Raw genomic sequence first — 17,379 nt, 5'->3', positions numbered from 1 at the left:
CTTAATAAGATAAAGGTGCTTCTTTGTGGATTGGAAATGAAACACAATAGCAACATCTCCAATTCAAAACCTTTGTTCTCATTTTAGAGGTGAGTAAATTGAAACCCGAGTTTTCAGCTGAGACTGCACAGTGGCCAATAAACACAGAGTCATAATGATGGCTCTGGTCAGTTCATTCTCTATTGCTTCACGGATGTTGTATTAGAGAGGCTCTGGCATCTATAAAATCCTTTTATGCCAGTATTCATTTAATATGCCACATAAAACCACACTGGAATACATTCAGCCCCTCCTCTGGCTACCATATCTACTTTCCTCTCCTGGTTACCTATCTCTCTTACTCTGCCCGTGAGTTTTCTAATCTCCTAATTTATGTTTATAAGTTTGCCCAACTTCCTCCTGGTGTTAAAGACTTTCTACCTACATTTCCTCCTTCCCAGAGAATTTTACCAATGTTACCAAGTTACCCATTCTCCTTCAAGGAGAATTGCACCAAGTTACCAATGTGCTTCTCGATTCAGCCTCCATCTACTTCTGAAGACCTTCCATGAATAAAATTTAGATGCTATACCAATGATACCTCACTATCTGCTTCTATTCCCTGCTTCCCCTGCTTCAATTATAAAATAGTGTTTATGAAGACATGGGGTGTGTGTGTGTGTGTGTGTGTGTGTGTGTGTGTGTGTATGTTTCTCTCTGTTATACCCCTAAATCCTAATTCTAGTCCTGGCACACTGTAAGCAAAAATGTGAATACTCCTTAATTACATCTGCTTAATTACAGACATTTTTTTCCTAAATGAAATATTAAAACTTGATCATTGACAGAAAGTCGAGATGGGCAACGTTGTGCTAAATTGGATCCAAGGGTTCATAAAAGACTTCTCAAAATTAGCAAAGAATTCCCCAAGAACGTCTCCTATGTCAGTAGGGGGCAGCATGCACATTTGGTCCAGCTGACCCTTGACTGATGTAGTTGCTAGTAGACCTGTAAATGATGAAACAAAAGTTCTACTTCAAACCTTCCTTCAGTAGAAGACCTTGTACCAGCACAGGCCAGCTATCCAGTCTAAAACCCCACTGAGAACTGGTAAAACCTAACGTTGAACAAAAGTAAAAACCTTTAAATATCCTTTCCACCTCCTTTTCTTTAGACATCACATAGTTCCATTTTTTTTGCACAAATTAAGATCTTTCTCCTTAACAACAATCTTTGAGACTTTCCTTTTTCCATCTCTATAATGCACAAAATCTTCACCTCACAGTTTCACAGTCCTCTAGACCATTTTGCAGCCTTTAAGTGGATCCATATTTCTTAAAGGTTGCCTGGGGACACAAAAGAAAAGAAGGTTTCTTTCTATGAAACCTGGGCTTCAGTTCTAGCTGTGGTCATGTACCAGATGCATAGCTCCGAGAAAATCACTTCATCATCTCAAAACCTGCCTCCTTCAGCTATTACGCAGTGATAACACAACATCAGCCATTTTCTGGATTAGTTACTACACAAAATTAATTAATATGTAATTAAATAATAAATTTGCTACACGTTTTGAAATTTAAACCTATATAAAATTCAATGATTATTATTAGTCATCATTTTCTTGATTTTTTTTGTTTGTTCCCCCGTCCCCCCACCAGGGATAGTGTTAATTTGAGAAACACGATGGTTGTTTAAAAGACGAGTGACTGACCTTTGTCACTCCAGTAGCATGCCAGCATATACATACTCTGCCACACACCCTCCTCTTCCAGTTGCTGGGAAAGCCAACGCTGCATTCGTCGTGTCTCCCTTCCTTATATGACTAACAGGCTCCTACATGAGGACTAATCCCCCCAAATCTAAGACCACTCTGAGTCTTCCTAATCCCCTTCACATTGCTGATCTATCACAGGGCATTCAGATCTAGTACCGGTAAAAGAGAAGTGAAGGGTGGGACCAGAGATACAGAATAGTGCTTCCCTACCTCTGTACATTGTGGTCTTGGTTATAAAAGTGCTTAAAGTAGATGAGACTGTGTCGAGTGCACATATTCTGAATCACTTTGGTAACTTTTCGGTCTTCCTAAAGTTATTTCCAAATAAAAACTTCTAAAATAGGATGCACAATATTATAGTATGGATCCACTTTTTGGAAAGATANATCAATCTATGTGAGCCTGAGCAGGACTGTGAATAAAACATACATGAGATGTCAACAGTCATAACAAGGCTGTCAGTGAAAGAATCGGACACTGGGAAGTCAAATTGCTGATCCAGCACTTCTCACTGGGGTGAGTGGAGAACGACGGAGGGCTTGGGAGATAAGCAGTTCCAACAGACACCTCTGAACATTCTGGTTCCTCCCACCTTCTCATTCTGATTACTCTGATTTTCCTGTACAGTGAGCCTATGTTCGAGCCGGGAATTATAATATAATATAGCTAGGTAACAAGAGGAAAGTCAAAATTCGTCTTCTGTTTCTGCTCAGGATGCTAAAAAGTGAAATTTACAAGCTTAAGGAACGTGACCTCAAAACCGTCAGCTTTGAGCTGCTGGCCTTGTGGAGTTTTCATTTTGCTCCCTTTCTCCTTCTAATGGAAACAGAAAGAAATTGGCTGCAGTTCATAACGAGGGACCAATCACTCTTATTCCCCTCGAGGTTTGCTGTAATAGCATTACGTATGATGAACTCTTTCCATATTCTATTCTGGTGAGTGTGTGATGCGATTCCATAGGAAGTCTCATGTAATTTGGCATTAATTAATGTCAATTAATGTATGCAACTGCTGGATGTTAAAATTAATTTCATTACCTCCCTTACACAGATGTTTTTCTTGCCACAGGTAATTAGGATACTGCACTGTTCTTTTCAAAGCTCCTCACTCTGCAACAGCAGCTGTTTGGAATAATGTGCTCCCCATCCATTGCAAACCGGTGCTAATACAGAGAGGAGATGCTGCCTTTTGAAGCCAGGCTCTGCATCAAGGAATGGAAAGATAAGTGCAGGCCACGGGCTGTTGTCTTGGGAAACCTAAGTAGACTTCTCAGCCCCAGGAAGCTCTAATCCATATCACTGGAACAGACACTATCCCTCTAGACTATCTGTGACAAAACAGATCCTGGTTCTCCCCATTAGTCTGATGCTTGGTGAATTTGCTCAGGTGGCAGGAGCTTACTGGTTATTCAAATCTTCTCTCTTTAATCATTAGTATTGCCTACTGTTTCTGAGGTCACCACCTGCTAAAAAAAAAAAAAAAAAAAAACATATTTGTGTTTTTATGGCAGTTTCTCGCTTCACATTCAGTTTTTGGGTTGGATTTACTATTTTGTTTGCTTGCAGTTGGCATTGATTTCCCTCCATATGGAAACATGAAATTTCCCAGCTAGCCAAAGCAATGTTGAACAGATAGAGCAAAGCAAGAGGCAACCTATTACTTGACCATTGTAACCAAAGAAACACTGTATTTGGGTATACTTATAGTAAACGATGATACAAAATACAGGCCTGAGATAATACCACACACTCATGGTTGATGACTTTCAACCAAGGAACTAAGTCTAGACAAGAGAGAAAGGATGGTCTCCTCAATAAGTAGTGGAAGAATTGGATATTCAAATTCAGAAAGGCAAAATCAGATTTTTATTTCACGTAAAATATAAATATCATGGGCAGTGTGAAATAGTGGTCAGCAGGCTTAGCCTGAAAAATCAATAACCATGGATAGGAATATGGAAGTCACTTTTACACTCAACACACGAGCCTTGCTGTATAGGTGGTCTTTCCTTCCACCTGAGTGATCCCCAAAGTCCTCGCTTTATACCCACAAGCCTTGTTACTGCGAGGTCATTTCCTAATCTACTGTACATACATAGTCTGTGAGGCAGGCTTTTAGAAGTTTAGAATCCAAATAAATGTTAAATCTCACTCTTACTTTAAGGTCTGACAGGTCTTTGTTTGTTTCTTTCCTACTTGTGCCAGACACAATTAAGACTTCTGATGTCCCGGGCAGCTCATGCCTTTAGAATTCTAGTATTTCAGAACAACGTGATTACTCCCAGGGGGCAGACACCCTGTGTTCATTCAGAGAGATCTGCTGACTTAAGTTGTCTTTTCTTCTCCTGTTTCTCCATTCAAATTCTCCTTGGGCTTAAACTGACTTTTTCTGGAAGCTCAGTCAGAGCTAGGAATGTCTCCAATGACAGCAATGGCAGCATTAACCTCCAAAATCATCAGAGCAGCCTCTCCTCTGCATCAGAACGGTGCCAAGTGGATCACGAGAGACTTCGCAAAAACTAGAGCACTTTTTTTTCTATTAAAGATGAAGAAACCAAGATTTAGGAGTGGAATTTGTGCAAGTTCATATGCGAGTAAATGACAGAACAAAAACTAAAATACATTTTAGTTATTTAAAACTAAAAAATATGTATTTAAAAAATATGTATTCAGCATGAAGGACTTCCATAGTCTTAGTACTGTAGTAGATTAACTATCACCAGAACTTTAAACTATGCAGACAAACATTGCAATATGCTTTCCTATTTCCTGTTAATTCTCATCTTTAAAGCAGAACAAACTTTAAAATCCAAATATCCACATAGTAAATTTCCTTGTGTACTTGATGATGCTTTATTACTTGTTTTAAAAATCTTTATTTTAAATGTCCTTACTACACACACACACACACACACACACACACACACACACACACACACCAGAGAGACAGACATGCACAGTAGTGCACTGCTGTCCTGTGCATTTTCAATTGGTCTTCTGTCCTTGTATTATGTGCCAGTTAAACACTGCTATCATCAAAAGTGGGAACATCAGTCATGAATGTGTTGAGACATTACTCAGTAATTATCTATTTTTACATGTTCTGCTTTGACATGATGTCCTTGTAAATCGTCCTTCTTTATTATTTAAAAATTTTTTATTTGTGACCAGTGTGAATTATAATATTTTCCTTTCCCTTTTCCTTTCCTTGTATTGTAGGAGAATAATCTAATGGCCTAGAAATTGCTATGTACATCTTCTATCACTGCAACACATTCAGTGTTAATCAGATGGTGTCTTTTTTAATGGTCTATTGGCACCTAGAGGCTGTGAACACAACAGAGAATGTTCTGGGGTAATAAAAGTTTTGCCAAGCACAAAGCTAGGAACACAAGAGATTATTAAAATAATAAGCATCAAAGGAAATACATAAAATTTATAAAAGCATTTGAAAAATAGTATTCTGGGCATATCTTGTGAGTTATTCAGGTCCACATGTAAGAAACTTGCAACCTTCATGTCTCTGCAGAGATGTTCTGCTGTGTGACAGAGTTGATTGGGATGCTGCATTTGTTAAATTTAATATCACACAGAATTGTGGACTTATGTCTTTCACAGTCTAAAGTCCTGAAGACAGAGACTCATTTATAATTTGTTCTATTGTGAAGAGGGTAAAAGTACCTTTTCCAGGTAAGGATAGCTATAGAAAAGATCAATAAAATGTGCAAGATAGCATGACAAGGTGACAAAGATAAGCTATCATCATACCCCAAAACAATAATTTCTGGGCAAAATCAAAAAGTCAAGAGAGAATATGGGCCATGCTTGAGGAAGAGCAGTCCATTTGTACACTGAACCAGCTAGCCATCCGGTCAACCAAATGCCCACATCAGGAACGACTCCAGTTCAGCAGATCCGAGTAATGTTTATAGGTCATACTCAATACTGACAACGTGATAAATACATTGTTCATTAAACTTTCCACATAATCTTATAAAGAAAGCAGGAGGAAGGAGAGGACAAGAGGGGGAGAGAAAGAGCAAGAAGCAAGAGGGAAAGAAAAGGAAGGAAAGCCAGAAAGAAATTAGAAAGAATGAGAAGTCAGAAACAGTGAAAACAGTTTAATGGATAAAGAAGAAAATATTTAGAGCTTCTTTCTTTTTATAATTACACTATATTTACTTCATTTTTAGTTTGTATGTGTGGGTTTGTGTGCAGAGCTTAAATGACAACTTGTAAGAGTCAGTTCTGCACTTTTATCTTGGGGATTCCAGAGGATGTAATTCAGGATACTAATCTAGGTGGCAAGTGTCCCTACCTGCTGAGAAAACTCAGTGCTCCCAGGACTTCTTTCCTACAACCTGTTTTTTGTTTTTTTGTTTGTTTGTTTCACTAGAGAAATGAGTATAGTATATTTACACGTATTTATACACATGTCATAAGATTAATTCTAGGAGAGACATAGTATAAGGAATAGTTCCTGAGATGTGAATAAATTCAATCAGCCATTTCTTCACTTTGTACCATTGGGTTGTTACTGCTCTCTATACTAAATGTCACACTTGGAACATCGTAGATGCCCAATCCATTAAGAACTACACAAAGAAAAAAGACACACTTCCCTTTCACGTGATAGGCTAGCCATTGACCAGGCACACACTATCTCCATGTCGTCTGTGTCTGTTGGTCCATCTGTGTGGAACGCTCTTTCACCACACCACAAAATGCTTTACTTTCGTAATATTTTGGCTCCAATATCAGATGCCACCTTACCAAAGATTTCGTCCTTGTCAGCTTCCTCTGATACCTGACTATGCTTCTACTCTGCTATGCCTTTTTACACAGCTGTGTACACATTTCTCAAATAAGTGCATTATGAGATTATTTATAATTAGTCGTTCCAGCTAGAAGATAACCCCTATGAGAGCAGGGCCTTTGCAACATCCCTCCATTCCTCATTCCTACTTACGACAGGACTCGGCACAGCAAAGAATCTAACAATATTTGCTGGATAAATAAGTATAAGATCAGGAATAAACCAGACCTGGTCTTAAATCTTAGCATAGTGATCATGGGAAAAGCATTTAATCGTTGTAAATCTTATTCCCCTTACCAGTACAGTGAAGGATATAACAACAGCACCTACCTCCATGGACTGCAAACAAGCTAAGGGCAACATAAACAAGAAACAAAATGCCTGGTGATTTTACTCTTGCTCCCCAATGTTCGGGATAATAAGAGATTCATGTGGACCTGCCAGGATCTTTATAATCCTGACTTCCTGAAAGCTAGAGTCAAAAAACCTGTAATTTTCCACTCATTAGAAGTGATCATACACATTCATATGGACTGCTGCTGTGCCCTGAGAGATTCTAAGGTCTCAACAGAAATGGAGGACTCTGCCTCGAGTTAGAGCATGGGTTTTCTGAGAGTCTCTGGGCTCCTGTACTCTCCTGGCAAATGAATGGCACATAGGCGACAGAGGAAGCTGTGCAAAATGGCTATGAAGCATTCAGTAAGAGTTGAGCCTATTAGGGCAATGTCATTATAAGGCATTCTCTGTGGTATAAGAGAGACCTGCATTTCTTTACTTCATAACTTCCTGATAAGTTTTAGGGGATGGTTCTAGGAGACTACATCAGACAGCTTTATTACAAAGAAGAAGTACCTCAATTCTAGACACTTGCAATGGGATATGGCTCCAACTGACACCACCAAGAAGAAATGTAACTGATTCCAGCCCCTCTGTCCTATTCAAAGCTTGATGCTCCATTTGAGAGTGGAAGAAATGTAAGGATGGATTTGTTCAATTGTTGGAAAATAGTGGGAACCTATCACAATCATAAACTCAGTACAAACTGAGCCCTCGAAGTCCCTCCAATGCTTCACCTTTAATGCTACTCATAAACTGACCAAAAGAGGAAATACATAAAGTCTCACCAGGGGAAGCAATAACACCAAGTGTTTGTTGATTGTGGAATGTGGGTAGTAAGACAGATACATATCAGACTTTGTCCAAAAAAATGAAGTGTTAATAATCTCTAAAATATTACAGAGAATTGTCATCTTTTTAAGCTTGTTGAAGAAGAAATGAAAATCACCAAGTGGATCAAATAAAAATCCTTCTGCTAACTCCAAATTGAACACAGATTTAAACAATAAGAACATGGTGTATTCTATTTCTCATCAGCTGGGCTATGTTTAAAAACTCATTCACAGCATCCGTGTTTGCCAATAGTCGAAAGGAACAACACAGGGATCTGCTGATTTCAGGACTCTGGCTGCATACATTTCAGGACATAAGCTAACAATATTAAGGAATTTAAAATGCATGTCTCTCTGGCTCAGAGATATACAATAAGCAACTACCCTTTTGTTGTTGCTGTTATCCAAACATGAGTCTTACTACCTAAAGAGAGTGAAGATGTGTGCACATTGGAATTGTCTGAAATAGGCAAAGGTCCATCTTCTACTGAGAAAATGATTATTAGATTATAGTTCATTATGTAAGGTGTTTCCATGTAATGATGAACCATAAAGTCACTGAAGGCCAGCGTACACATATGTTGAGATTTCTAAACTTCATTTTTTTTGTTCACCAACACTCATTGTAGCCCAGTGGAGTGTATGTCTGTGAATATACTTAACATTGGTCTCCCCACACATAACTCATATTCCCTGTTTTCACAGAATTCAGAGGGGGAGAACAAGCAATTACAGAAATGGCATTTACATTTCAAACTGAGCTAACAACATAAAGTAAAATCTACATATCCTAGGATAAAAGCACAAAAAAAAAACTAAAAAAAAAAAAAAAACTATTTAGATTCTGAGTTGAAGAAAGACCTCCCTAAAAAGCTAAAAAAGTAGATGATTAACTTGCATTTTAATTTTCCCATGATGACTATCACTTGTGAGCAATCAGACTGATGGCCATTAGGTGAATTTTACCTTGCGAACGTCTGAATCCTGACAACTATAGTTCCGTTGTCGTATCTCTGCTATTGTTGCAATAGAAGTCGTTTGTGCTTCTAGTGAAACCAGCTCAACACTCGATGGTTTGGATACCACCAAACTGAAGGGCTAGGCTCTGGAATCCCTTGTTAAGACATTTAAGCCTCCCCGTCTCATTCCTTCCAGTCACCAGTATGCATAACCTTCCATGTGAACAAAAGATTGCAATGGTAAATGATAGGAAATATACGAGAGATTTCCAGGCTCCACCCAAGACAGAATTAATGGGCTCAATAATGAAATCAAGTTGTGAGTTTCATTTTATTTCACCTCCATTTGTAATGAATGAACTAGTTTGAGGTTCATTTCACGGAGTTTGGGGATAGTCATTTTCACACTCCACTAAAGGACCAAGGCCTGTTTTCCCCAGTGAAGGAGATTAGTCCTTGAGAAAGTTGTTACAAGGTTACTTAGCCATGCATAATAACTCTGAGACTAGTAATTGTCCCTTGTCCTCTGTTCCTATTGGCATGAATCACCACTAGGACAGAAATAGTCAATTTACTGACTGAGGATTCAGTGTACAGAAGATGGCAAAACTTGTTTCTGGAGCTCTCCATACATGGTGTGTGCTGACAGGTTATCATACGTGCTTAACTATGCATACATGTACACTGCCATGTGACACATTAAATGGTATGCTGCTTTCTGCCAAAATCATAGTCATGAAATATGACATTCAACTTCAGACAGTTATTGGAGGGCTCATGTTCATGCACATGGGCTCAAAGACCCCATAGTCATACTCTCTTTTAAGACAATATTTCTGCACAATGGTACTTACTTTTCACGACTCATTCACTCAGTAAATCTTGAATATTTCAAGCTCTGAGTTATGTTTCAAATGGAGAACAAGGATTAAATACGACATGACTTTCAGTACAATGGTCTGGCCAGCACTTTCTTTCTCACAATGTATATTATATGCATAAACATACACTGTAATTATAGAACATAGATTTTCTTTCTGTTTGATTTTTCTTGTTCTGGGTACATGTAAGGTAAACACACACACACACATACACACTCATACTCATAGAAAGGTTAAAACAGTCAAACTTTTACATCCTGGACTCAGGTCTGTCAATTTGTCCACAGCTGAACATGATGGCCAATAAGAGAAGCTCTGCTTAGTGAACACATTCATGGTTTCCAGTGACGTTTGTGTGATAGACTGTAGTTTCGCTCGTTCTTTTCATGTTAGCTTGCCAAGGCAGAGAGGAATGGACACAGTAGCATCCCAGTCACATGTGTAAATTCCAAACATGTGCACTTCAGGATGTAACTGATGTCTGTATCTGTCCTAGAATGAAGCTTGTCAGGACTTATCCTCCTTCATAAATGGACTCTGTTGAAATACAGTTGAATTAAGTTATAATCTAATGTCAGCTGACATGACATCAAGGTGAATCTCAGATTAACCAACCCAGACAAGCATTGGCCACCCTCATGTAGATGAACCAAATTGGCAAGCGAAACATTTTTCCTGTGTCAAACATCTCAATGTCTTGGAGACAAAATTTCTGAATACATTAAAATAAAAATAAATTCCTTTTTTAAAGTATAAAAATATGCTACCTTGGAATATATGATACAACCCAGAATATATGACCTGGAATGCTAACTTTGGGGTTTCCCATAGTACAGTGAAAAAACAAAGAGGTATTTCAGACAAGGGATGTGAAGACAACACAAGCTGGAAGTTCTGAAGCAACTGACCCGCCGGCAGCCAGGTTTTGATAAATGCGCTTTCTACTTGGCTACTCTGAACTCTGGACTTTCCTTCTGTCTTCCCTTCTGTTTCTATTACCTGGAGCCAGAATTACTGATTGTCTGAAGAAAGGAAGTGGGGGAGGGAAGGAGTGGGCGGCAGTAAGCAACAGAAAGGCTGAGAGGGCTAGGAAGATCATAGTATCAATAAATCTAATTTCATTTTTTTCACTGAAGCAGGTCAGATGTTATGCTTCAATCTTTTATTTCAATTGGTAGATATTTCTCTTTCCTGTTTTGTTTTGACAGGAATAGCTTCTCAAATTCAATACCTTTACTGAATATCTTTATTATTTGAATGCCATTCTCACTTTTGGGTAGTTTCTGTAAATGCTGCCTTTGCGGGGGAAAAAAAAACGTAAGGTAAAAGTTAAAAAGGATAAATAAATTAGAAGTGATCTATACCATGCTTTGTGAGGGTGGAGCCTGGGGTGGCATTCTGACCTTGAGCTCCCCCATGCCCCATGAGCACAGGGATAATGTTAACTGTAAGAACACATATGTGTAGATAAGGATGCATGATGGCCTAGCTGTTTCCAAGTAACAGGGTTATATGGACTAGGAAACCACAAACCAGAAAACAGCATTACCCCCACCCCCAAACTCAGAAGTTCCGTGTAGTGTTTTGTTTATTAGTTTTCGGCTCTGAGACTTTGCTACTGAAGTACATTTCTGCACAGCCCAGTACCACTGGTGTCACTGAGGTGGCAGAATCGCGGGCTCCTGCTGAACCAGAGTTCACATCTTAATAAGATCCCTAGATGAGCCACACACGAATGGCAAAGTCTGAGCTACGGTAATGCTTCAACTTTTTGAGGCAATCTAGTACGTGAGGCGAAAAAGATAACTAGCTACCCTGACAATCATTTGCCTGCACACCCATTCATTCGCATAGACTTGGGAAACTCCTAATGTACACAGAGGCGGTGTGCGCTGGAGACAGAAGCGTGAAAAGACATGTGATCCCTGCTCTGACAAAGCTCACAGACTGATGGGCAGGACAATTGATTCCACAATTATATACGTGGAGTATAAAATTTCAAAGAGATGGAGAAAAGTGCTTAGATAATATCAAACATGCTGGTTAAAATTGGGAGTTTAAGTCTGGCTTCCCAAATAAATACATGTTTTACCACTGTGCTAAGCCATCCATAGTGATTAACTGTGCTCAGTTGTTCAGAGCAGAGGGGAGATGAAGATATCCAGGGCACAGGAAAAGCAAGTATCAGTTTTTTTTTTTTTTTTGTGGCAAAACATATAGTCTGGTAAGTTCTATCTGAACGGCTAGAAGCAAACGCAAAAGCCTGCAGTCAGGGCTTATGGAAGGTACAAGGTGAGACTAGGTTCAGGCAATAGGCAGACCCCAAGCTATGCTGAGCTACAGGAGGACTCTAAGACTTTCCTAACAACCATCCGAGGAGTGGGGAGTCTATGAGATCTTTAGAGCAGTTGGGTCCCTGCTGTTGCTCAGGAAAAGATTTCCCTCTCTGCCATATAATAAACCTGAACCTCGAGTCCAAGATAATATCACCTGCTGCAAGGAAAAAGAAAGCTCACCGAGAGAAAGCCCAGATGAAAGAAAAAGAAGCTCCAACTGCTAAGCCTTCTGGGTCAGCTGCACTGCTGGGCATCTCATACACACCAACCCTGCTTGGATAGACACGGGTAAGGCAGGGTCTGTTTTGGACTCAGTTCTGTTCTTCCACTGACCATGCCCAAGAAGGTATGTATGCTCCAACTGGGAAGTAAAATATCTAGGAAGGAAACATGCCATGAAAATTTCAAATGATATTCCTGGAAGCTGTGTGGCTTCTGGGTGAGTTCCTTTTCTGGCTTGAGGTTACAAAGTCCGGTTATATTCTACCTTTGCATACATAAGGTTCGAGGAGAGGGAGATAGGTATTATGGGGAATGAGGTAGTGTCGTTCCAATTCTGAGGAACATACTAGGAACAAAGGATGCTCACCCTCTAGATTAGTGCTGGGCATGTGACTAAATGTGTTTGCTTTGTAGTACTTGTTTGGTCCATTTTCACTATCTTTTACATATGAAGTCTTTCTTTCTACCTGTCTTTTCTCCCTCAACAATTTTCTACTACGACCTTTTCTGTTGCCATAGAAAGCTTGTTCATATCCCGGCTGCCCAGACTCCTGAAATAATCACACAGAAACTCTATTATTTAAATCACTGCTTCGCCAATCACTTAAGCATATTGCTAGCTAGCTCTTATATCTTTGGTTAACCCGTTTATTTTATTTTATATTTTACCACGAGACACACGGCCTACCGGCAAGATTCCAAATGACAGTTTGCACCTCTCCCCTCTGGTGGCTTCATGGCTTCTCTTTGACTCTACCTTCTTTCTTCCAGCATTCAATTTAGTTTTCCCACCTAGCTCTATACTGCTAAGCCACTGGCTGAAACACCACTTTTTCCTTCCTCATTCCATCCACCTCTACCACTTGTTTTGTGCTCTGATGCATGGTAATAGTATGTCAACAGAGGATCCAGAGCAGGTGAAGGAAACTTACATTGTTGCAGCTTAAATGTTGGACAGAAAAGTCACTGTGCACAGTGATTCACACATACTGACTTTCCTATCCTCATCTGAATGGACTTTGCAAATAGACCCTACTGTGCTCGGTGTATCCTCCAAACATCCTACAGATATCGTCTAACTTTTTGTTTCATTTTTCTCATCTATGAAATGGAACTCACTGTCTAAAAAACTGTCAGGAGGACTTATTGTGCAAATTCTATAAAACACCTGGTGCAAGTGCCACAAAGTCATTTCTCAATCAAGCTAACTTAGAACCATTAGTATAGGTTTTCTTAATATTCAGGAAAAATGAAATATGAAAATGAAAAATGGTATTTTTGAGGTGATACAAATAATGAGTGATATTTTGAGATATTTTTATAAATGGGTTTGAATTCTGGATTTGCAACTTTCTTTCGTGGACTTCATATACCTCACTCCACATCCTCACTAATTGATGCTTGTCCCTGTAGCATGTCTAAGCATGTCCTCGCTAAGTGGAGCTCTTCCCTGTAGCATGTCTAAGCATGTCCTCACTGATGCTCTTCCCTGTAGCATGTCTAAGCATGTCCTCGCTAACTGATGCTCTTTCCTGTAATACGTCTACTAGGGGCTTGTACTATCTACCACAGGGTGGCAATCTAGTCTAGTGACTTCTTTCTCCTGCTGCTCGTGATGAGTCTCACAAGGGGATAATTCATTTTCCCTTTCTTTCAAAGTGTTTTGTGAGAATCCCTAAGCAGAACAGAAAGGTATTATCTGACAAAACGAGGGAACTGAGGAAAATAAGCTTTAGAAATAAGGAACTTAGGGCTAGGAAAACAATTCAGTTGGCCAGGAGCTTGCTTTGCAAGCATGAGGACATGACTTTGATCCCCAGAACCCGCATTTTAGCAAAAGTTGGGCATGGGTAGTTTCAGACTTATAATCCTGGTTCTAGGAGGGAAAGGTGGATAGATCCCAGGCTTTGTGGCCAGGAGGGGTGGATAGATCCCAGGCTTTGTGGCCAGGAGGGGTAGATAGATCCCAGGCTTTGTGGCCAGGAGGGGTGGATAGATCCCAGGCTTTGTGACCAAGAGTGGTGGATAGATCCTAGGCTTTGTGGCCAGGTGGGGAGTCTACTTGAGCACTACCAGGACAGTGAGAGAGTTTGTCTCATAGGATGCTCACCTTACTAGACCTGGATGGAGGTGGGCAGTCCTTGGACTTCCCACAGGGCAGGGAACTCTGATTGCTCTTTGGGCTGACGAGGGAGGGGGACTTGACTCGGGGNCTATTGGTTTTGTGGTAGCCTAGGCAGTTTGGATGCTCACCTTACTAGACCTGGATGGAGGTGGGTGGTCCTTGGACTTCCCTCATTGCAGGGAACTCTGATTGCTCTTTGGGCTGACGAGGGAGGGGGACTTGACTCGGGGAGGGGGAGGGAAAGGGGAGGCGGCGGTGGGGAAGAGACAGAAATCTTTAATTAATTAATAAAGAAATAAATACATTAAAAAAAACTTGCTTGTGGATAAGGTGGGCTGCGGATGTGAAGATGGCTCAAGGCTCAGTGGTATGGATCATTGTTTGCTCTTGAAAGGGACCTGGTTTTGGTTCCAGGAACCAACGTTGTAGCTGTCTTAGTTTGGGTTACTGTTTCTGTATTGTAACACCATGAAGAAAAACAACATGGGGAGGAAAAGGTTTATGCCACTCACGGTTCCATGTAATAGTTCATCATGAAAAGCAGTGAGGGCAGGAATTCAAATAGGGCAGGAGCTGATGCAGAGGCCATGGAGGGGTGTTGCTTACTTGCTTGTTCTTCCTAGCTTGCCCAGCCTGCTTTTTTCTAGAACCCAAGACCACTATGGTGTCCAGGGTAGATACACCCACAATAAGCTGAGCCCTCCCACATCAATCACTAAGAAAATGTCCTACAGGCTTGCCACAGCCTGATCTTATGAATACATGTTCTCAGTTTAGGGTCCTTCCTCTCTGATGACTCCAGCTTGTGTCAAGTTGAAGTAAAACTAACCAGTGCACCTGATCCCTTGTCAACTGCCCATAAAACACATCACCTTTCAATTAGAACCTTTCATTTCTCATTTACCCTCAATATGGTACATTAATATTAATATCACAATATAAAACGCAAGTAACTTTAAAAGTCAGACAGTCTTTACAAATTCAAACACTTCAAATTTCAGTGTCTTTATTATAATCTAATCTCTTTTAAAAATCCAAGATCACCTTTAAAAGCACAAAGGCTTTCAACTGCAGGGCCCTGTAAAAATAAAAATTAGGTTAAATTCTTCCTTCAAGAGGGAAAAACCAGGGCACGGTCACAGTCTGAGTAAAGCAAAACCAAATTCCACCAGTGTAAATAACTCAATGTCCAAGTATCTGAGGTTAACTCACATCTCTCTGCTTTTCTGTTATCCAGCAGGAACTGGTGGTTTTGTTGGTCTATTTCCCCATTAAAGCTGTATATATTATTAAAATCTGTCTAAATTCATTTACACCAATACACAAGGATGTTGGTCTCTTCTTAATGACAACTGATTCTTCAGGCCCAGCTGACCAGCATCCATTGTCCCAACAAAGCAAAGGTTTTACTTTAGTGGTTTTGATATCTTCTTAATCATGGCCAATTCTTTTGCTACAGCTGACCACAGATTCTTCACAGAAAAAGCCTGACAAGGCCATTGTTTCCCTGTGAAACTTCACAAACCAGGCCTTCATCATCTGTACTATTCTCAGCAATCTTATCTTCCATGATCCTATAGAACAGCTTACTGAGCTCTCAATACTCAACGGCATCTCTAGCCCCAAATTCCGAAGTATTTCCATAATTCTCCCCCAAAACAACATGGTAAAGTCTGTCACAGAAATACCCAACCATCCTGCTACCAATATGTCCAGTTTGGGCTGCTACTGCTGTGATGAAATGCCATAACCAAGAATAACATGGTCAAGAAAGAGTTTATTTCATTCACAGTTCCGTATAACAGCTCATCATCAAAAGCAGTGAGTGCAGGGACTTATATAAAGCAGGTAGCTGGAGGCAGGCTAAAGAAGAGGCCATGGAGGACACTGCTTACTGGGTCACTCCTCATGACTTGTTCGGGCTGCTTTCTTACACATCCCAGGACCACCAGACCAGGGACGGCTGCACCCATAATGGGATGACACCCCCCCCCAAATCACTAATTAAAAATGTCCTAAGGCTTGCCACAGCCTGATCTTATGGAGCTATTTTCTCAATTGAGGCTCCCTCTTCTCTGAAGACTCTAGCTTGTTTCAAGAAGACATAAAGCTAGTCAGTTCAATAGTTAACAACCATTCTCCAGGCGATCCAATGCTTCCTTCTGACCCCCATATGCACCAGGTTCACACACGGCACACATACATTCACGAAAGCAAGGCCCTCACACACAAAAGTCAGATAAATCTTTTGATTCATCAGTAGATAAATATAAAAGGTGGATAGCAATGAGTAACTCTGAGGGTGTTCTCTGTCTCCATATGCACGTCCCCCTGTCCCAGGGGAATCCAGAGTATTAGAATTCTCCCTCAGTGCATAATCTATGAAAATCCATATGTTTGTAAAAATTATTAAGCAAATCCTAGATTTCTGGACACAAGGAAATGTCTACATCCCCATATGACTTGGATGATTACTACTGTGGCTGTAGACTTGGTTGAGGACCAAATGACAGAACCAATACTACCGTGAACTTCAGGGCACAGTTGAATTACTTACGTCCATCTATGGTCCTGGCCTCAAGATGCACAAGGTCTGGATCTTTGCTCGACCCCATCACAGACCTATAAAATGGAGAAACATGAAAAGATAACTTGACATTAATAACTTCACAGGTGTCTCAGTGAAGACCACAGACTGTTAATAACCACAGGTTTCTGAGCAGACCACAATCCTGGGCATGCGGCAACGAAATTTCCACTTGAAATAAAAATAACAATGCATCTTTTATTTGTCTAAAGCCAGGGTGAACTCTGGCAAGAATACCATGTGCCCTTTAGCTGAGACTTCAAAGTATGTCCTACCCATGGAATGCACACACCCTTATTATCACATTACCGACGTCATGCGGTCCTGGATGGCCCATCAGGAAGATGTGAGGCATACAGCTTTAGACAGTTGGCTTGCATAGAGATTCACAGAGAAAACTGATTGAATTAAAGTTTGCCACTTAAAATTTACAAAAGTTTGTGAGCTTCTGTGTATATCATGTGACCCAAGCAGTTCAAAAACACCTGTAGCAGAGTGACCATTCTCAGCAGCGTTGGACCAATGTCAATTA

At 40.2% G+C, this 17,379-nt stretch overlaps 1 protein-coding gene across 5 annotated transcripts in view; it reads right to left on the bottom strand.

The window, feature by feature from the left end:
* Nucleotides 1–17,379, bottom strand: part of Sorcs1 (sortilin related VPS10 domain containing receptor 1) — a 486,223-nt gene that overhangs the window by 116,448 nt on the left and 352,396 nt on the right. For all 5 annotated transcript variants that reach the window (XM_050145543.1, XM_050145559.1, XM_050145567.1 and 2 more), the window contains exon 6: nt 16,818–16,882. In XM_050145543.1, the coding sequence (XP_050001500.1) occupies nt 16,818–16,882 (65 nt within the window). The remainder of the gene's footprint in view (nt 1–16,817; nt 16,883–17,379) is intronic.

The sequence above is a fragment of the Alexandromys fortis genome, unplaced genomic scaffold (assembly GCF_014885135.2).
Source record: "Alexandromys fortis isolate MF-2015 unplaced genomic scaffold, M_Fortis_MF-2015_v1.1 scaffold_16, whole genome shotgun sequence".
Lineage (NCBI taxonomy): Eukaryota > Metazoa > Chordata > Mammalia > Rodentia > Cricetidae > Alexandromys > Alexandromys fortis.
Note: the sequence above shows the minus strand (reverse complement) of the source record. Positions and strands in the feature narration are given on the sequence as shown.